This window comes from Cystoisospora suis, assembly GCF_002600585.1.
Source record: "Cystoisospora suis strain Wien I chromosome Unknown contig_2632, whole genome shotgun sequence".
Lineage (NCBI taxonomy): Eukaryota > Apicomplexa > Conoidasida > Eucoccidiorida > Sarcocystidae > Cystoisospora > Cystoisospora suis.
In genome coordinates, this window is record NW_027155430.1 from 39318 (window position 1) to 59629 (window position 20312).

General features: G+C 48.0%; 3 protein-coding genes across 3 annotated transcripts; 2 read left to right on the forward strand and 1 right to left on the reverse strand.

Moving 5' to 3' along the window:
• Positions 1-390: 390 nt before the first annotated feature.
• CSUI_005431 (uncharacterized protein) lies at positions 391-9885 on the reverse strand. Its single transcript, XM_068065607.1, has 6 exons — positions 7893-9885; positions 7501-7620; positions 6389-7138; positions 4849-5832; positions 3225-4001; positions 391-2618 (listed from the first exon to the last, which is right to left on the reverse strand). Exons 1-6 carry the CDS (start codon positions 7902-7904, stop codon positions 1191-1193), a joined length of 4071 nt encoding a protein of 1356 aa, XP_067922416.1. The 5' UTR covers positions 7905-9885; the 3' UTR covers positions 391-1190.
• On the forward strand, positions 611-3748 carry CSUI_005432 (uncharacterized protein; the record flags this gene model as incomplete). Its single annotated transcript, XM_068065608.1, has 3 exons — positions 611-616; positions 2221-2336; positions 3523-3748. 3 exons carry the CDS (start codon positions 611-613, stop codon positions 3746-3748), a joined length of 348 nt encoding a protein of 115 aa, XP_067922417.1.
• Positions 9886-9952: 67 nt separating the features above from the next.
• CSUI_005433 (eif4-gamma eif5 eif2b-epsilon carboxy-terminal domain protein) lies at positions 9953-19400 on the forward strand. Its single transcript, XM_068065609.1, has 10 exons — positions 9953-10851; positions 12414-12487; positions 12865-13010; positions 13369-13555; positions 13981-14229; positions 14650-16245; positions 17181-17281; positions 17900-17953; positions 18634-18693; positions 19276-19400. The coding sequence occupies exons 1-10, from the start codon at positions 10760-10762 to the stop codon at positions 19366-19368; spliced, it is 2652 nt and encodes an 883-aa protein (XP_067922418.1). The 5' UTR covers positions 9953-10759; the 3' UTR covers positions 19369-19400.
• The last annotated feature ends 912 nt before the right edge of the window (positions 19401-20312 follow it).

Below are 20312 nucleotides of genomic sequence, written 5' to 3' on the forward strand. Positions count from 1 at the left end.
TAAAGGATCCTTCTTTTTAGACGACCCAAGTCGCTTTACGGGTACCTAGAGAAAGAAACTCGGAAAGACTCATATGGTAATCAGAAGCCGCACTTCAGTAGCTTAGAACTGCTGATGTAGCGATACGGGAAGTGGGTGGCACTTGTAGTCAATCAGGAATCTTCTCAGGAAGGAAGAGAGTGGTAGGTTCTCAGTAGTAGCAGCAGCAACGGTAGGCTAGACAGGAGACGAAGACTGCCTAGTAAGATCAACGTCCTTGAGATGGACAAGAGAAAAGGACTCATCGTTGGTCCATGTTTGCAAGATCTTGAAGGGCAAGAACACTTCTGTAGATGCATGCTCTAAAGATGGCAAGGCTTCAGCCTCCATCATTCACTGCCCTGGGCAGTAGGAACACTCATTTTGTTGTTTGGGAAGTGAGATGGTATAGATAGATATCCGACTACACACCAAGGACGCTCATTCTGAGAAAAGCAGGACTCCCTCTGGTATTGTACACCTTTCATTCTTGAACACTTTTTCTCTCCTCCCTTTACCTCACGATTGTCCCTCGTTCTCTTTTTTCCTCTGCCATCAGCTGCCTGTAGTCATTCCCCTCATCTTGTAAACCATGAAGGTAAAGCCAAAGCCGAAGAAAAAAGCGGGGGATGGATCAACCCACGTATATGGAAGTGAAGAGAAGTGCTGACTCCCCTGCAGAAAAGAACATCCACGTCTCTCTTCTGTATACCACGCATCTCATCCAAACTGCGCTTTTTCAGTTTCCGTTTGAAAAATGGAGACGAACAGAGACAAGGGCAGACATACATACATACATACAACCCGCACGCCTGTNNCCACGCGCTATCATCCTGTGTGTCCTTTGAAACATAGTCCATTGCACTCCCTACTGTTCTGTCACCTGTCATCGAGACAGTCTTCTTATGAATCACCACGGGTGAGTTTATGTAGGTTTCAGGCTGCTGCTTGTCTCTTTAAACCGACCCTCTCTCTGACTGTTTGCCTCGTGATCCATACATAGGGCATACACCCCGAAGCAAGTACCCCGTGGAAACTTCAACCACCACGCCACATTAGCATGAGCTGGTCGTACGCATCTACAAACGTTTCTATTAACTTCCCCTTTAAGTCAACTCCTTCCCTCCTTCTCCTCGCCCCCCTCCCCCCCCGCCTTTCATGAAGCCTTCCTTTTATTGTGGGAGCTCAACTTTCGTCGTCCTTTCTTCAACAAGAGAAGAGAAATCCCCCGTCCCTCGGGCGGCAAGATGTGAATCTCCTTTTATGCCAGGGGGCATGACTTCCTTCGAACGTCTCTGCTGTCCTTCATGAGCTTCACGCTGGGTATGTAGAAGTAGCTGTTCTTCAACAAGCTTTAGTTGTCGTTGTAAAGCATCCTGATGTCTACGTAACTCTTCTAGCGCTATTGGATGGTGAAGACTCTCTCTCATCCCTCCGCTATTGAGACCCTGTATTCCGTACCTCTCCTGGTGTTCTTGTTGACTCGGTTCTATCTCTCGACCACTACCGACACCGTCTTCTCCTCCAGGACCTACTAGATACGGGGGTCTCACCGCCATGTCTGAAGGCGGCGGACATCCCGACGAGGATGTCGTTATCGTTCTCTTTATCGACATAGAAGCGGCGGTGGGTGTAGTCGTTCGAGAATATGGCGCCATATTAAGAGAAAGATTCTCTAATCCCCCGCTTCTTCTGCTGTCGTTAACTGTTCTGGTGTCTACCAGTTGCTTCTTAAGATCATGAGAAGAATGTCCTCGTTGTTCGTCTTCATCATCTTCTTCTTCCTCCTGGGTTGAGAATCGCGTTAAACGAGGGGGAGGTAAAGACACTGTACATGGCGGGGGTTGCTGGTGATCTCCCTTTTGCGCTATAAACACAGGATCGGCAGGATCTCCTTCCCTGTCCTCCGGAAAATCTCTCCCCTTTCTTTCAAGATGATACTGTCTATCGCTAACAAGTTGCGGAAGAGTCGTAGTAGTTATGGTAGAGGAGTCTCTTCTTTCCAGAGGATAATTCTTGAGAGGAAGGTTCTCAGGTAAAGGAGGAGGAGGAGACACAGCTTCGAAATGACGGGTGAAGTCGCAGACATGTTCTTGCTGTTGTTGTCCTTCATCCATAAGCCCAAAATTTCTATGAAGCTGTCGACTACTCATTCCCTCTGAAACCTTTTCTTGGGGTACTACCACCGTCTCTTCTTCATAGTCTAAAGAAGAGACAAAGGAAGGTTCATCAGATGTCTTCGGCCTACTGTTGACAGGAGGAGGAAGAGACGAACTTTCTCTTTTTCCTCGATCTTCAGGGATTCCACCACCTAGCGGGTGCTCATGATGATGAGGGTATTGGCTAGTCGGGGCCACAGTCACCTTCGTTTGAGCCAGGCCTGTGGTCGTGGGAGTAGGCGTGTTAGTATTGATAGAAGAGAGCGAGTGAATTTCCATGGCTTTCTTCTTTAGTTCTTCTGCTTGTCTCTCTTTGGCCGCCGCAATAGCAAGCAGCTGTCTCTGGCGACCCCCTCCTACACAGTTTGCTTTCTCTCGGTTTGAACGGACTTCTTGCATCAACTGACGGTACCGCTGCCATTCCGGGATGCCTGAATAAGCCTAACATCACATCAAAGGAAAAATACCAACACCATCATATCCCCGTTTCAGCCTTATGTATCTATGTATACCTGCATGCATACATATGTGTATATATGGATAGACACTCCCACTTGAAGATTCCCAGTCGACAGCCACATGCTTACATATTTATATATACACAAAAATATATAGCAATGCACTGGGAAGCACATATAGAACATATGCATGGAAAAAGAGTACGAACTATGACTTATCTCTTGACATGTATAAGGACACCCCTGTGAAAAGCCGCCGTTCAGGTATCACTATACATCCCTGTACATGCCAAGAGGTAAGCCACACTCCGTACTTCCTTTCTTCCTGTGCTTATTGTTCTACATGAGGTCCTCTACAGGACATGCATGTATGTCTTCTCGGAAGTCTTCGAGGAACGTTTTCATCATCCTATGGATACAGACCAGCAGTCTTGGATGTCGAGCAATGCCGTCCACCTCCTCTAAATAGCCTTGTCATGCACATCCTACAGGACACACGCTGCAGTCGAGGTACGGAGAAGATATGGCATAGATCGAGTTACGATAAAAGAAAGCCTTGGTGAGAAATACATCACACAAAAAGACTTACACTGTCTTCGTCGTCGTCTAAGCTATGTGAACCTGAACCATCCGGTTCTCTGCTTGGAGTGTCTGTACACCCCCCCGTCCTTGATGTCACTCTTTCCCCTAGGGATATATTCTTTTCCTCTACAGAGATCCTCCGCCCTTTTGGAGACGCGGGAGGCTTAAGACCTGAAACAGTAGATCCCACTGCCAGCTCATTATATCCACTGTTTTGATCTCTATCACGTGGTCTTTCATAGGAAGAAGGAGGCAGAGGAGAAGAAAAGGAATCTGTATTTGCCCCCTCTGATTCCCGCTTGTAGGTCGTTTGGAAAGAAGATCTTCCGTCCCCCGTCCCATCTCCAGATTCGAGAAAGAGATCTCGTGAATAGGGTGCCTCCATATAATGATGGCTTGGTTCTATCCCACTGTGTATCTCCTTCTTCACCTCCACCCCGACTCCTCCTCTTACACTTCCCTCCTGTGGGTCAGGCGAAGATGGAGGGAGAAGAAGAGCCTCGGCCCGATGTTCTTTCATCTCTGCCATAGACCTAAGTTGACGCGCTTTCGCCCCGGAACAGCATGAGGCTTTATCTCGAAGAACAGAAGCTTCTTGTCGTAGACGTTGAACTTCAGCTAATACTGGAGAGACGACGACCTGAGGGGCCTCCTGGTGCAACGGCTGGGGCGGCTGCTGTTGCCAAGAAGAGGGGTCCCCAGGAGGGATACAGGAAGAGGAAGAAGGCAAAGGCGGTGGGATAGAAACAAAGGGGGGAGAGAGAGGGGGAAGGAAGTTGAGAGGCTGAGAGAAGATACAGTGAAGGATAGCGCAAGAAACAACGAAGAAAAGCAAGATAATAAGTACAAAGCATATTAGATGAGGAAACGATTTTAACCGGAGGGCGGGACAGGGAGGAAGGATGGACAAGAGGGGGGAACAGCAAGTATATTGAGAAGGAGAGGTGTGCTTGTCTTAGAAGGCAGAGAGAAGGAGAGGTGTGCTTGTCTTAGAAGGCAGAAAGAAGAAGGTGTGTAGTGCTTAAGATATCATTCTAGGAAAGACTACAAAGATCCAACAGGAAAAAGGAAAACAACGACAAGTACCGACGACAAACGAGGAGAACACAAGGGAGAAAAAGATGGGGATAGGGACACGATAACTCTTGTATGACTGCCCAGTTAGTTAGAGAGATGGAGGAGGCAGAATGAGCGGAAGCTAACCCATGGACAGCCAAAGACGACGGCTTGTAGAAAGAACACGAGGGACAAGGCAGATAGAAGAGGGCTGCTTTGAGAAAAGTAAAGGTTCGGCATGAAGTAGAGGGGGAAGACGTGATTGGACAGGCCGACATGTTTGTAAGAAGGGGAGATTCACTCAGTTGCTTCCCTCTATTTCTTCCTCTTCTTCACCGGGTTCACCACCAGATGGCTAGCAACCGAAGGAAGCCATAGGATCTCCATATAAAAGATGCATACAGGAAGTCTTTTACGATCTCTGTATATATATATATATACGTAGAAATACCATGTACCTATGTCTGTGCACGATCACAGATGGTCACCTTCTGCTTAGATAGATTAGAGTGAGAAAGATAGAAGACAACATGCAGCGGGGCGACCAATGAAAAAGTCCTTCTCCTCCTTCTTACCTCTCCATGCCTACAGGCACCGGTGATCGCAGAACTTTGATATTCTGGAAAACCTCTGCCTTCTTCTCCTTTGGTTGAGTATCTCCATCGTTCTACATCTCTTTCCTCTTGTTCTCCTCCCTCTAGCCCCCTTCCTCTCCCTCCTCCCGGTACGAAATCCTGGGGCGGCTCAAAACAATGCTCAGAGCCTAGAGGCTTCTTCTCCTCTTCCCCCGTTTGTTCTTCTTCTTCTTTCCTCATATTCAGGAGTTTCTCAGCTTCTCTCTCCCTTAGTTCAGCAGTAAGAATCAACGCCCTTTGCTTCGATCCCCTGACTAAGGCAGCCTTATCCCTCATAGCAGCAGCTTCCCTCTGTAATTCCCGTATCTTCATAAGACGTTTATCTTCAACCGTATTTTCTTCGCCCATAGACATATGTCCCGCTGAAGGCTCTGGAAATGGTACGGCCGGACCGAGAGCACATGTGAATGAGGAAGATTGACGTGAAGTCGAAGGACGCGTTGAATAACATGCTGATGCTCCACCAGAAGAAGACGCAGAGTATGACCGAGGAGGAAAAGATGAACCTGTCGCCTGCATGCCTGCCGCTGCTGCTACCGCTTGCTGGGATGATGCCCAAGCAGCATTGAAAGCACTAAAGGCTGCTAAAGACGTAGAAGAAGAGGAAGAGGAATTTGGGACCGGGGGGGGAAAAGGAGGAGAAGACACAGGTCGCATAGAAACTTTATCTTGGTTGTTTGAAGTACGTCCAAGGAAGACCGTTGATGACTGTTGTCCACCTGTGTCTGTAGTATCACTTGGGACGAGACCACGGTATTGAAGGAGTTCATCTGCTTCTTTTTCTTTCTTCTGAGCTACAAGTAACAAAGCCCTTTGCTTCGTTCCACGAACACACTGCGCTCGGTCCCGCTGTTCTGCTGCCTCTCGTCGCAATAGACGTGCATGCCGGACCCAGGGAGGATCAAAGGGTGTGGGGCTGTCAGTCTGGAAGGAAGGAAGAGACAGAGATAGAAGGACAGTTAGATGGGAAGGAGAGAGGACTAATGTGACCGAAAGAGCCGACGAAAAGGGCACAATTGACACGTACAGCCCAACCCCCGGAACACACACTACGATAATACGTACACTCACGGAGAATACACACTATGGAGTGTTTTAACATGTCGGCATACATGAGGAGTCTTGTATACAAAGATGGAGCAAACACTTAACAAGAGAGATGGAGAAGGTGACCTAACTCGTGGAGGATACACAAATACTTAAATCTGAAGAGCAGAAAGAAACAGCGAGAGATGGTCACAGGTGCACGTTGAAACCGAACATACTGCTAAGTCATTCTACCAGGTGAAGTCAAAGAGTATGTATCCTTAGTTTCGGTCACTAGAGCGTGGAGACGTGAACCGTTTCTGAGGTGTTTTCCCAGCTACCCGTACATATGTCTGTACATCCACCCCGTGTGCTTATAGTCAATCAGGTAACTATCGCCATATACAGTCCCGAGATCTTCGTTCCCTCAGGAAGGTGGGTCTGCTCATCTAACCTGCGACTCTCCAGTTGAAGAAGCATTCTCTGTGCGACTTTGTTCTTCTTCTTCCTCTCGGCTATAAGAAGGCCGGTCTCTTTGACTCTCAAGAGGACTACGGAGCTCTCGTCCTGATGACGTTGAAGAAGCAGGAGAACAAAGGGGTCGATGCTCGTCTCGCGCCTCTTCATGTCCTTGCCGGGAAGATCTATTGGAATGCATTTCCCAGGATGGATTATCTGATGGGTAATACTGTCTTCCTTGCTCATATACCTGTCTCTCTCCCCCTTCCTCGCCGTCTCGTCTCGTCCTCGTCCATTCCCCAGCTGTCTCTCGGGAACTATCTAGAACATCGTCTTGAGAACTGCAGGGTATAGGATTATAGGAATTTCTTTTGAGTTGTCTATTCTCCTCTTCCTCATCGTTGATAGGTCTCATTCTCTGTCCAGCACACTGCTGCTGTGGTTGTCTTCCTCCTCTATCTTCTCTCCGACGTTGCGCCTCTGCTACTTCCCGAGCTTCCTGTTCTGCTACATCTGCAGCAGCCACAAGCGCTTGGGCCCGATTCTCTTTACTTACTGCAAGAGAGAGAAGAAGAGATTTCTGTGACCCTGATCGCAGACACTGAGCTTTATCACGAGCCTCTGCCGCTTCGGCACGAAGAGTAGCAGCTTGAGATCGGTAGGAGGAAACATCTTCGGCAGATGAAGAAGAAAAGTAAAACGCAGAAGAAGTAGAAGAGGAAGAAGGAGTTGAAGACATCGAACTCTGCGAGAGTAAAGACACATGTTGGACAAAAACACCGACTATGCACGAGTCAAAATACTCATGTCAAAACATAACAACGCCGGAGAGCCTATTTCAGGCATAATACATGCATATATATATATATATATATGCATAAATATGTATATAGATATGTACGTGAGGTCACATGATTTTGCAGTTATCATACAATAGGTATGGACACGAGAGAGGTATTGATCTGAACATATTAGAGTAATGGACGAGAAAAACGCCGAAGGTAACGTGAAGAGGAGTTCACAAAGTCACGAAGAAAGAAGAGCGTCCCTCCCGATACTTCAGTTTAAAAGAGAAAAGAAAAACCATAGCGAGCATAGCTCACTCACTCTTCTATTCACAGCCCCATACGTATGATCTTGAATCTCTTCTCCTCTCTCTTCTCCCGCGGCGGCAGCTGCGTCCCGAGCGGACTGTATACGCCGTCGGCGCTCATCGCGTCGTTCAATCTGAAGGGAAAAGAAAAGACGAAAAGCAACGAACATGAGAGGCCTACGGCGTATCTGACAAAAACAGTGCGTATTGCCTTTCAAGAAGCGACTTTCGTGCGGCAGGCACCCCTATTCCCATGTGCCTATCTACGCATGATACAAAGAAACTGGAAAAGCGCTCCTTCGATCAGCTGTATGTACACCGTAGCAACGACTTACTCATCTGCGGGATCATGCTACCTCGTATACACAAAAGAAGATCTTCTTCAACCCCCCCTCGAGGAACTTACGAAATCAATCATCTTTGGGACTCCTCTCCAAGAAGATTAGACCGACAAGAGGTCACAAGACCGGATGTGAACTGGATGAGAGAAATGTAGATCCGAAAAAGAGAGCAATGAGAAGGACAAAGAACAACAGAGACGCGAGGCAAGACAAAGAGTGGAAAAGAAAGTCGCTAAGAATGTAAGAACGAAGACGATAAGGATGTGACGGATCTGCAGCCATTCAGATCTGTATATATCAAATACACACCCGCAGGAGAACGAGAGAAACTTCAAAGAGATTTAAGGGGAGATTGAGGAGCAGGGTTTATGCTGACGCCATGGAGAAGAGAAAAAATTTGCTGCGCCGCAATCGTGACGAAAGTGAAGAGAACTTTAATAGATCCGGCGTAGAGAGACCAGGGAGGTTCAGAAGTCTTGGAAAAGAAGACAACAAATGACGAAGAAGATGTGGAGAAAAAGGAAATCATCGGAAGGAGAAAAAGGAAAAGAGAAGTGAAGCAAAAGAAAGGAAGGAAACACACAAGAGAGATCACGGTGTTGTATACACGAGGATACTTAAGAAGACCCGAAGCCACGAGAAAAAGCCACTTGTTTGCTTTGTACAGTCATTTACTCCACTGATACGCTCTCTTTGAGCCCTTTCTTTGCAAGAAAACACCTAGGGGAGAGGCGTGGTACGACCCGTGTCACAGGGGAACAGGTTCACTCGGTGCCTTGTTTTGCTTAAGAGGAAAGAGAGTTAGGAGAAGAGCGCAAAGGCCGCATTTCTCTCCCAGAGCCAAAGAAATTGCAGGGTTTGCTCCTCCGAGGTGAAGTGCTACGGTTCAACACCAGAGGAGAGAAGACAGCGACCCCTCTCACGGAGGGCCTGCCAAGAGAGGCACTGGAGAGTCCGAGACTACTCAGCCGTCCCTTTCCTGTAGGGAGAAGTCTAGAGCATAGCGGGAAATGGCTGGAGGGTACCTCGCACAGAGGAAAAAGACGGAGCAACATTAGGAAGGAACGGAACAAGCTGCGTATGTCGACTCAACGGCCGTTTTTCTGTCGAGTGATCTTGGTACTCACTCGTTACCCCGGAAAACCGCGTAGAAGTTATATTCTTAGGAAAAGGATGCTGCCTGCAATGTTTTGTCTTAGCTACCCCATCCTGTCCCTGTAACGGATGCGAAACGGTGGGCGCAGACAACGACTGGTCAAAAACGAGGTAGGTTAGAGGATCAATCGGCTCGAAATCTGCGGCCCCCCTCCCGGGCCTGACGCGCTCAAGGACAAGACGCAAGGAGATGCTTACAGCAGGACGGCTGAGGTAACTTGAGAAAAAAGAAGAGGTTGGGGGACAATAAGAGAGAAGAAGACACATGAGGTCGTCTTTGCTTCAAGAAACCCCAAGCAAGCCCGCAAACATTTCGACCGTTCCTTCGTCGGCTACCAAAGCTGCGAAACTAGCTGGTCTTCTCCAGGGCTGCTCCAGTCGAAGCCAGAGAGATAGGGCCAGGATATGGCGGAGAGGAACAAAGCGTTCTAGCCACGAATTTCGGAAAAAGACCACGTTCTCCTTTGGAGGGAAGAGTATATCTGTCCCGCAACGAGTAGCGAAGAACGATAGCACGAATAACCAAGAAGAAAAAAGATCTGAGTGAGTTGATTTATACTGCAGACCGCCATACAGTCCAGAAAAGCAAGTGAATATTGGAGTACCATGAACGCGAAGAGTTGAAGGAGACCAGACACGGAAAGAAAGGAGGGAAGGGTGTACAAGGGAATGAATGAGTTCACCAGGGACTGCTGCATCAGAGGCACTTCCAATCTACACCTGCCCTGTTGGTCCAGGAAGAAATCCTCTCTTAACCCTAAACAGAAAAAGCGTCTCATTCCCGTGAAAGTTTGTCTTCCTGCTCCCTGTGTCTTGAATCACGGAAATTCCTGCCCCCCCCCGCCCCCCTAGCGTCTTGACCACATGCAGTCAGCGGTGCCGTCATGGTGAGCCCGCTGACCGTGCTCGCCTTGCATCGATTCTAGTGAGTCCAAGGTGCCAGAGAACGCTAACGACAATCCGCAGTCTCGAAACCTGCGTACCGTGTGAGGGTATCAGCTCGCTGTCAGGACCCCTCGCCGTACTGACGACCTAGAAAGCTTTACCATCAAAACGGGAAATTGAAGAGAAACTTAAGATCGCGACTGTTAGTAAGCTAATTCCTAATGCGAAGGACTGTTTGGACAAGCTCTGGCGAAATCGTTCGCCCCCTTCCCCGGCCTCCATGCTGCAAGGCTCGGATGGGATCGCTCCGATTCGCCGTATATTCGGGCGCTGTTGTGCTTTACTGTTGATGAAAGCACTCACTTTTCGACTTGGATTGGGGTGTATGTACAGTCGAAGTGAGGAAGGCACAAGAGCCTACGTGCGGGCAAAGAAGAGGAAGGAGAGGGTCGTTCTGTGTGATTCTCAGGGGCGACGGTTAACTCAGCGGAAGCTAATCCGCATTGCTCGTTTCGGTGTGAAGGGTGAAATGCTTCTTCATTTTTCGATGGATGAAAAGGGTCGACATTTCTTGCTCTTTCTTTCCTTTCTTACACCCGCTCTGGTGACCCGCTCGTGGGCTTCCTCCCACTAGTGTCGGTTTTTCTCTTTTTTGCTTCTGCTTTGCTTTTCACTCGGTCCTGTCTCCTTTTTTCTCCTCTTTCTTTTCTTCCCTTTATTGTCTCATTCAGTTCTTCTCTGCCCCGCTTCTTCTTTCTCTTGTCCCATCGTTCTCTTTCTGTTCTAAACACCACCCCCCTCCTGTTCCTTCGAATGCTTTCCCCCGTTTCTCGCCGATTCTCTCTCCCCGTTCTTCACCTGGACTTATTCTTTTCTTCCAAATTCCCACAAGATGGCGCCGAAAAAGAAAGGGACGACGGTCAATCTCCTGGATCTTCAGCGCGAAATGGGAGTAGGTGCGGCTCTCCTTCCTACGGCCCCGAAGTGAGTCTCCTCTCTCGCAACCCCCCCCGAGCTTTGTCGAGTGGAACTCAGAAAACTGTAGTTCTGGGGATCCTGAAACCCCGTCGAGGTACCCCACATCAAACTCCACTATCCTACCATGGGGAAAACTCTCAGTGTTCTACGCAGAGAGAGGACATCTTGAGGGTGTGTCAGCAGCAGCGGCCGCGGGAAGGTGGCTTGTACTATCGATGGGTGGTGTCTCGTTTCTGTCGTCGGTTGGACTTATGAGGAGTCTCTTTGGGTGCACGCGAGGCACATATCTCGAGGTCTATTCCTTGGCGAAATTTTGCCGCTGTTCTTTGCCTCATCTCCACCTTCTTCCGTGTCAGCTTCAGTGGGCGATTTGCAGAATCGCGTGCGGCTTGGTATTATGGGTCTAGCTGAGCCCCCTCGCCTGCGTGCAGGTTTCCGAGTGGTATGTGTGTGTATGTAAGCCGCAGTCGTATGTCCAGTCCCGAGTCCTTTCTCATAGTTCCTTGCAATCTCTCATCACTCCATGATAATCAGACCCGCGTCTGGCTTGAGCTCCTTATCTCTTAGCGCTCCCTTTTCACTCTTCCCCCTCTCTGACTTGGGGGGTGGCACCGGGATTGACTCCTCATCGGCAAAGAAAAAGGCCATTCTGTCTGTCTTTAGCTGCATCCGAGAGACAGTCCCGGACTGTCCGTACACTCGCGTATTACACGGTTCTCCCTCTTTGTGAAGTTCTCCTGTCAGTCAAGCTTTGCTTGCGTGTCCACAGACAGGTGGACCGAAGGCTTGTTGCGTATAGCTACAATGCACTTGGGGTCTCCGGAGAACAACGCTGGTATTTCCCCTTCATCTTTCTTCTCGTTGTGTTCTCCTCATCCTTTTCTTTCGCACTGTGCCCATCCTGTTTTCCGTGACCTTTCAAATAGGGGTGTGTCTTCCTTCAGTCGCTCTGCGTAAACTCCTTATGTCAGTCTATGGCCAGATCTTTTTTTGTCTTCCCAACTTAAATCGGAGGAAGAACGGGCCACCCTTTTGCCTCAGTCTTTTCCGTCAGCTTTTTCTCCCCGTCCCTTTATTCTCGAGTGCTTTGTCGGGGGCTGGGTCCTCTTACGCCCTGTTAGCCGATTCTTCGTTCTCTAAACGTCTCCACTGTCACATCAAACTACAGAGGACGACGAGAGGTTGTCATTCTCCTTCCTCAGGATTCTTCTTAGATGCTGTCTGCGAAGTGGTGTCAGACTTTGCGTGCGAAGCAAAGCAAAGGGGCTCTTTGCCGTAGCGCACCATGTGTTGAGAAGGAAGCCTCTTCGAATGTGTGTTTGCTCTTTGAATTCACACAACTTACTGTCTATATCTATCCCTGATATCAAACACCTCGCTCTCCCAGGATGGCAGAGTGGTCAACAAGGAATAGAGGAGAGGGTGAGAGGAGAAGAGAAGAAAGAATTCTTGGTGTTATGAGGGAGTGAGAGATTGTGTGTTGTCGCGGTGAGTATCTTTGACGAGTTTACTTCAGGATAGTGTATCATGCGTGTATATGATGGGTCTGCCTGTGTGTCTTTACACAGGCCCGTTGACGAGGCGGCCCTCGCAGCTGAGAAGGAGCGCGAGCAGCGGGAGTATGATCGGAAGTTTGGAGCAGGTGAGTCGAAGAGCAAAAAAGAGGGAGCTGAAAGAAAGAAAGGACGACCTTGCCCCAGTAGATGAGTAAGGAGTCGGGTTCTTTTCGCCTATCGTCGAAGAAAATACACGAGTGGGATGTCTGCATGCTTATATGCATAAGGTTGTATGTATATAGTACCGTAGGATTGCCTTGTCTGTCTTCTTGCCGAGAAAGCTTTATCAAGTGATCTTATGTCTCAGCAACCGGCAAATTGCCACGCACAGTGTCGTGTGACTTTCGAAGGAGAAAGGTTTGAATGGCGTGGAGTGTCTGTGTCTAATGAAGGTAATCTTGTTTTTCTCCTTTTCTTTTCATGTGTTGCTTTTTCTCTTCTTGCTTCTTCTTATTCTCATTAGGAGGAGGCCGATGGGCGGATCGTATGACGGATTCCGATGATGATGAATGGAGAAAAGAAAGCGAAGGGAGCGGAGGACCGTCAGGAGGCATGATGGGACCAGGAGGTCTTAATGGAGGGGGGGGCATGCGTCAACGAAACAGGATGGTATGTGTCTACTTTGTCTGCTTCGCTTGTTCTTTCTTGGTCACATTTCCTTAGAGTTGTGAACTCCTTACTGATTTGTAGTCGGAGGCTAGGGAGAGGGAGACGTGTGGCGGTATGACGCTGCCACGACGAGGAGACTCATTTGGTAGTACATCTCCATGGGTAGACAGATCGTCCCCGTCTCCGGTCCGTTAGCTGGTGTTCAGCGTTTAATTAATGCTAAGGGTCAGATTTGTCTGTGTATGTTTTTCGTGATAGAAGAACGAAAAGGAAAATGCGAGGTGGAGATAGGATGGCGGAAGAGGATCTCTGTCCATCTCTTGTTGACGATGGGTGTGTCTCTTCATTCTCCTCTCAGCAAGATGAACCTGAACTTCCTGATGAGCCGTGGAGACGCACAGCTCCTCTTCCCTCTCGAGGGGGGGACTATGGAGGAGGGGATGGTATGGAAAGAGGAGGAAGAAGAGGAGGGAGATACGACGGCGGTGGAGCAGATCCTGATGATGAAGATGCTGATCTTGGGGTTCTTCGATCGGCGAGTAAAGGTCCGTGTGAACGCAGAGAACTTGTTTTCCTCTGTCTCTATCTCTACGTCCATTTCTTCTTACCCCCAGGTCTGCTTCCTTGTCTTCCCTCCCCTGTTGTGATATTTACATATCTAGACTTAGAGAGGTACCCTTGTGTATCTGCTGTACACATTCATAAGTAGTGACACAGATGTATATATGTATATATTTACCTCATAAGCATATGTACGCTCTTATGTTGTCGGTTCTCTCCGTGTATTGAGCGATCCCGAAATGTCTTGTGGGAATTCACACGGGACCTCGTGCTTGCTGATGGTCCTTCTGCTTTCCTTTCCCCTCTCTCTCTCTCTTCCTCAGCCCTTCCTTCCATTCTTTCGTGGCCGAGTTCGATAGATTGAGGGTTTTTGCCATCTATTTCTCTGCACAACTCTCTGTGGTTGCAGCACCCGTAGTAGGAGGTCCAGGCCGAGAACTGAGTCGTGGAGGTGGAGCGGAGGGAAGACGGGGAGGTGGACAAGATGAAGATTTTGACTTTGGTGAACTACGAAAGGGACCTACGAGGGAACAACAGCCTGTTTCCCAGGCTTCATCGTCTTTTAGTCGGGGAGCCAAACATCCAGGAGATGAAGAAGATCTCGATTTTGCTGCTGTCCGGTCTAAGTCTCGTCCTACATTCAGCTCTCAAACAGCAGGTACATACGTCTTCTTCTCTTTCTCTTCTTCTCCTTGTTCAACTGTCAGCCTATCGTCATGCATGCTGAGATTCCTCACTGTTTACCTTTCTACCCGTCTCTCTAACAGTATCTGTCATTGTGAAGAAAGCTTGCTGGCTAGTAGCCATGACGATTGTAGTTACAAGGTAGGTCTTTTCTTCGTAACTGCATGCACTCATCTGCTGTTCTCAGTCATCTTCGTTGAGTGAAAGGCGTTAAGAGAGCCATTCAGTCTTGTCTGTCTCGTGTCGTGCCGTTCTCTCAATCGTCTTTTCTCGGCAAACTCTTCTGTGTTTTCTTCCTGTGGTTCTTCAAGCCACCTGACCGTGAAAGGTATTTTTGATGGTGAGCTTTCTCTTGCTTTCAAAGCGCAAGGCCTACTTTGTGTTCTCTGTGCAGATGGTTCAGTCGATGCTCGTCCCGAACACTTGCGAAATCTTCGTAGTCGTCTGAAGAAAGTTGAGCGTCCTGCAGCTGCTGGAGAAGGGGGGGTAGGGGCCGCTGATGGTGTATCTTCTTCACCTTCCTCTGGAGTTGCAGGGGGACCCGAGGGGGAGAAGATGAATGATGGGTCCTCTTCATCTTCTCGTCCGACGGGAGCTGGTGGAGACGAATCAACAGAAGGAGGAAGCATGGAGAAGAAACCATCTCGGTATATTCCTCCATCAAAACGTGGGCAACAAGGAGGACTGTCGTCATCTTCATCGACGTCTTTCTCTAATAGAGGCTTATCTTCGACGTCTGCATCTACCCAGTCTCCCCCTGTTTCAAATAGTAGGGCGTCCGCCCTCCTGAATGACGAAGAAGGTTCCTCGTCAGCATCTTCACGTCCTGGTGGAATGGTATCGACGCCTGTTAAAGATGCTCCGATCTCTTCTTCAAATAGACTCGCCGGGGAAGGAACTAGTGAGGGGGGGAGAGATTTCTCATCAGTAAACAACGCGGTACCACAGGAAGCAAATCTCTCTGCTAAAAGAGAGGAAGGTCAAGGAGGATCAGACAATAATAGCAGTGGCGCGACTTGTGTTAATGCGACAGGATCGATCCCAGCTTCCTCTTCAACCCCTACCGCAGCGTCACCGGCGGGAGAAGAGAAGAAGAATCAAGTTGAAGGAGAACAGGCGCAACAACCTCCACGACAAAAGTTTGTACCTCGGTGCATGCAAAGACTTGAAGAAGAAAAGAAGAAACGTGAAGAAAGTTTGATGGCGTCCACATCGTCTCCATCACGTTCTCTATCCAATGCTTTTGAAGAGACTACACCAGCAGCGGGAGGAGGAGGAGGAGGAGTGTCTCCGCCTTCTTCGACTATGAGACCCTCAGGAAGTAGACATACAGATGAACCCGTGCAAATTCTTCAGCCCGTTCGTCTTGGATCGACAAGAAAGGAAGGTCTCAGCGGAAGTTTTGTCAATGGGAAATACGTGCCTGCGGCTGTCCGTCTTGCTCAACAAGGGAGCAGTAGTAGCAGTGCTCTGGGCGCTGGAAGTAAAGCCCCGGCAAGTGTTGTTGAGAGAATCTTCAAGGCTGCTGCAGGAGGTTCTGCATCTGCTGCCTCTTTAGCTGAAGAGGAAGAAGAGGAAAAACGAAAAGAAGAACTTAGGAAGAAGAAAGAAGAAAGAGAACAGCGTGAACGTGAGAGAATTGAAGCTTTAAGGAGAGAACGTGAAGAGCTGAATAAAATCTTCTACCATAAGGAAGAGACCATACAAAATCTTGTTGCTTACTTAGAGAAACAACTTCAAAGCGATACCAAATCTATTTCACCTGAAGAGACCCTTGCAGTCATTCCCAGTGAAGATGAACTAGCCAGTATTGTACCTAGTGCCACTCTCGCAGGGGTGGTTCTCAAGGCCTGTGGTAGGAAGGAAACAATGGCGGAGGTTCTGGAGGTTGTGCATCGCGTTGAGAAAGCATGGAAGGCCCTCTTGGAGAAATGTACTGTCAACAATAAGGAACAAGTTCTCATCAAGCAAACTGTTAAAATGACAAAAGGTATGGAGACAAGAAAGACATTCTAGCTGGATAGGGAGAATAGGTATGTGCGTGTAGTTCTACTCAGATAGCCGTGGGTGGCTTGGTCTGTCCTAGGGGGAGAGAGAGAAAGAAACACACGGACCTTGATATCGTTTCAGGGAGCAGTAGTGTTTGTCTGGAGTCTTCATATATGTATGTATGTATATATATATCGGTGAAGTACACGTTAATGTATCTATACGTAGGGGTGCATGTAGGTATACATACGGTTAGCAGCGTGGATTGTTTGGGTTGTAGGTCCTGAGACCGTTGTATTAGCTCGTTCATACCCAGCGGTGTGTAAGTATATGTGCGTATACGGACATGGTTGAGTGTGTTCATGTAGATGTTTAAAGGCATACGTGTGTGTATTTTTTGGAGGTAGATAGCGACAGGAGAGGTGTACAGATAGATATCTTTGTTCTTCCAGGCAAAGGCGGTGTGATGAGACTGGGGTGAAGGTTCAATGGTGTCCTCGCGAGACTTGTGATGCTCCCGTGCCGTCTTCTCTCTGTTCTCCTCAGTACTCCTCGAGACGCATTAGTTGTCACAAACCTATTGCGAAAGACAAAGACATCTGTGCGGGTCTTCTTGTATAGACGTGGGTCGCGCACATGACATGTACTAGAGTGTATGTGTTCGACTAAAGACATCGTTTTGGTGATTATGGAGAGGCTGAACAGGGAAGGACGCGCTGGTGCATCTCAGCTTTTTCTGTATCTTGAGTGTATAGTGTATGTACACCTGCATCGTATCTTCGTGCCAACTGGTAGGTAGGTGACTGTGGTGATGAAGATTGTAGCTGTGTAGTCCCCTGTGGAAGCTCTTTCTGTTTGCTTATGATACATCCGACTCTACACTAGGGCATGCACAGAGAGGTCTACTTGTTGCATCTGTCCGTCCCTTCCTTGCAGAGGTGAAATGCCCACGTCTTTCTTCTGATACTGCGCTCATCGAAGCCGTCTGGGATGCTATGATCGAGACAGGAATCTTACCTGAGGCATCATTCATCCAGGTAAGGGATCGTGTGTTAGCTTTTCGGGAGTTTTGTGGGTGCCCCTCTAGGTTTGGAAGATAGAGGAAAGCGCCCATAGGGAGAAAGACGCGGGAAGGTTGCTGTCGTTGCATCCGAGTGTCTATACGCAGGGCTGACTAGCAACAGTCCTGTTATCTGCGGTATGTGCATTCGCCTGCCTGTAGTACGGGATTACCAAACCTTATGATTCTGATACCTTTCCTAGTCGCCTTGCTTTATGTTCTTTCTCAACGTTCCGTCTCCCTCGTGTATATGCGTGTGAAAGATGAGTCAAAAGAAAGGGACGAGACCTACAACATTCTGAGTAGGCTTTCTCTAATTCGACAGGTGTTTTCGCTGAAGGAAACGTAAACAGCACATGCGCGTCAACGGGTGTGTTGTGTATACACGATGATTTGTGTTTTGCGTGTCCTACTCTATCTACATTTCCTCGGAATGCCGCACGGATGATGGATGAATTGAAGCATAGAGTCACGTGTGTCTGACTGTGTTTATAAGGACGTTAAAAAGTTACGTCTTGTCTGCTAAATGTCGCCAAGGGGGCGTAAATATCATCGCAGACACGTGCTCTCCCCCCATCATGCTGTTTTACTTCAGTGGTTCGAAGACGACTCCGATGAGACGGAAGGAAGAACAGAAGTTTTGTTCCAAGTAAGAAGCCCCTCGTTTTTTGCGTCTCTTCTCTAGAGATATCTGTGAGATCTCTCATTCATCTCTCTGGATATGCATGTGTTAGGTCGTGCGTAGTTGGGTGTGCACAGTGGACATCTGATGTATTGCAGTTTTCTCTCTCTTGCCAGCAGCTCAAAACCCATTTCACCATCGCAACTGCTGCTGTATGTACACCCCACGGCAGTTGCAGGGGGTGTGATTTCTCTCCGAAGCAACCGTTACGCGTCGCGGACTTGTTTGGGAGAGAATGACAGAGCAAGAAAAATGAAAAAGAGTGTTGAGGCTTCCCACAGCTCGACACTCCGGACTTTCACGGGTCAAGTTTTAGGTCGCCGGCGTATGCTTCGCCCCTGCGATAAAGGCAGACTCGACAGACAGAGAAACAGACCGGTCCCTTCTCTTGTCTCGTGGAGTGGCATAGCTTCTGTTTAGTTGTTGTCCATACATGTAACTATCAGTGCCTTCCGCTTAGAACATGTGAAAGTGTCTGTTCAGTCTACTTTGTACATCTTCTTCAGTTCGGTACAGTTAGCCCATCCATCTTTCTCTCTTTCGTGCGTTGTCCGCTCCTTCGATGAAATGATGAGGGGCGGAGAGGAAAGTTCTTTCGTAAACCTCCTACTTTGGTGTTGCCTGCTATCCTTTCTTCTGCCTCGTAGGTGCTCCTGTGGTGCCAGTGGCTCAAAGGAGAGATCGGAGCTTATGAAGAGGATAGAGAAGTAAGGACTAAGGGTGTCTCAGCTGCTGTCTTTTCTTTGTTGGTGTCGTTACTTTGGTATATACGAGTACAGTCTCTTGTTGTGTCGTGTAAGTCTTTCAGAGTTATCTCATTCAAATGCTTTATGCTCCCGGGCGCGGCCGTCACAACGTGGATGTTCTTCATCTGTAGATGTGTATCTATGGGTATGCACCTATCAGCAGACGACCATCCTTTCACTTTCCTTAGGTATGCCCTATATGTATCTACTTATATATCTGTAGAGATCGATATGTCTGGAGGGTGGGTTTTTAGATATTCGCGTGTACGGGTACGTAATTATATCTATGTAAGTGTGCGATATGTATGCCGTTTGATGGGCCAAGAGGTGAATAGAATTCTCAAGAAGTCAGTACTGTTTGGCTGTTCACATGCGCGTGTATATACAGAGGCTTACACTACATAGATAGATAGAGCCTTCTTACGAGGTAGGAGATGCGAAGAAGGGAAAAGGAAGAAGAGCCAAGATTCTTCATCTGTCTGTCTGGTCGTTGAAGCGCCTGTCTGTCTTTCTGCTGTTTTCGTTGTGCGTGATTGACGCCAGGAGCCGGAAGAAGAAGAGCCGGAAGAGGATTACGATATTGAGGCTTTGGTTCCTAAACGTGAAACTGCAAAGGTCGTGAAGAGGAAGAAATGAAGAGATACACATCATCTTTCTTCTCTCTATTTCTGTCACATACTGCGACACTGCCTCGCAATCCATACATCAGTCTCCCCGTTCTTAAGCGTCCCCTAACTTCTTCTTCTCAACCTTCCGTCCTCTTTTCACCCGTTTGCTTTTGATCAGTAATAGTAGGGATCTCCCTGGTGTTAGTCTCTTTTCTGTGTCTCTCTTTTTCGTTTTTTAAGAATAGATTGAAGGGGAGAGATGGAGAGCTCTCAAGTCCTCACGACTGTCAAAACTCACTCACTCGCTTACTCACTCTATGGAAACTGTTGTGTTTAGTATGTTCTCCACTTCCATTCTGCCTTCTTTCTCTGCTATACATACATATGTACATATATATATATATATCAGATATGTGTATTTATGACACATATATATGTATATAGATGCCTTTATCGATGGACATGTCATATATATGGTTTTATTCTTGAAGAAAAGTGAGAAGGCCACGGTAAAGGAAAGCTGCTGTTCTTCTTTTTTTTCCTTCCTACGAGGGTCCAGTGAGGGTGTAAGTTGACGGGGAGTTATGAGTAATGCTGGCTGAAAAGGTCACGAATTTCTTCCTTCGTCATCTTTAACATGGGTACTGCGACTACTATCACTACTACCCGAACTCTGAGTGGAGATGTCATCCTTCTTCGTGGGTGCGAAGCAGGAAAGACTTCATATCTTCAATCTGGGGCGAATGTACGGAAAGCACTTGTCGGGAGGAAGCGCAGGGGAGAGATCTGAAGAGTAGGCGGTGCAGAAGGGGGGTGAAGGGAGACCCTTAGCTGGTAGTGGTAGTCGATACCTCTGGTCTTCCTCCTTCTGGTACTACTCCTACTACTGTTACTGAATTCTCTTGCCGAGATATGTCTGTAAAGAAGATAAGATGTTGAAGAAATCGAGAAACTCTCGTTACTCTTCTCTTA

Coding starts and splice junctions, on each gene's coding strand:
- CSUI_005431 (XM_068065607.1), bottom strand. Junction 5,833..6,388: donor CTTCAACTGGAGAGTCGCAG/GTTAGATGAGCA, acceptor CCTTCCTTCCAG/ACTGACAGCCCCACACCCTT. Junction 4,002..4,848: donor GTGCCTGTAGGCATGGAGAG/GTAAGAAGGAGG, acceptor ATCTTCTCTCAG/CCTCTCAACTTCCTTCCCCC.
- CSUI_005433 (XM_068065609.1), top strand. CDS start 10,760: ATGGCGCCGAAAAAGAAAGGGACGACGGTCAATCTCCTGGATCTTCAG. Junction 14,230..14,649: donor ATTCAGCTCTCAAACAGCAG/GTACATACGTCT, acceptor TTCTCTGTGCAG/ATGGTTCAGTCGATGCTCGT. Junction 17,954..18,633: donor GAACAGAAGTTTTGTTCCAA/GTAAGAAGCCCC, acceptor TCTGCCTCGTAG/GTGCTCCTGTGGTGCCAGTG.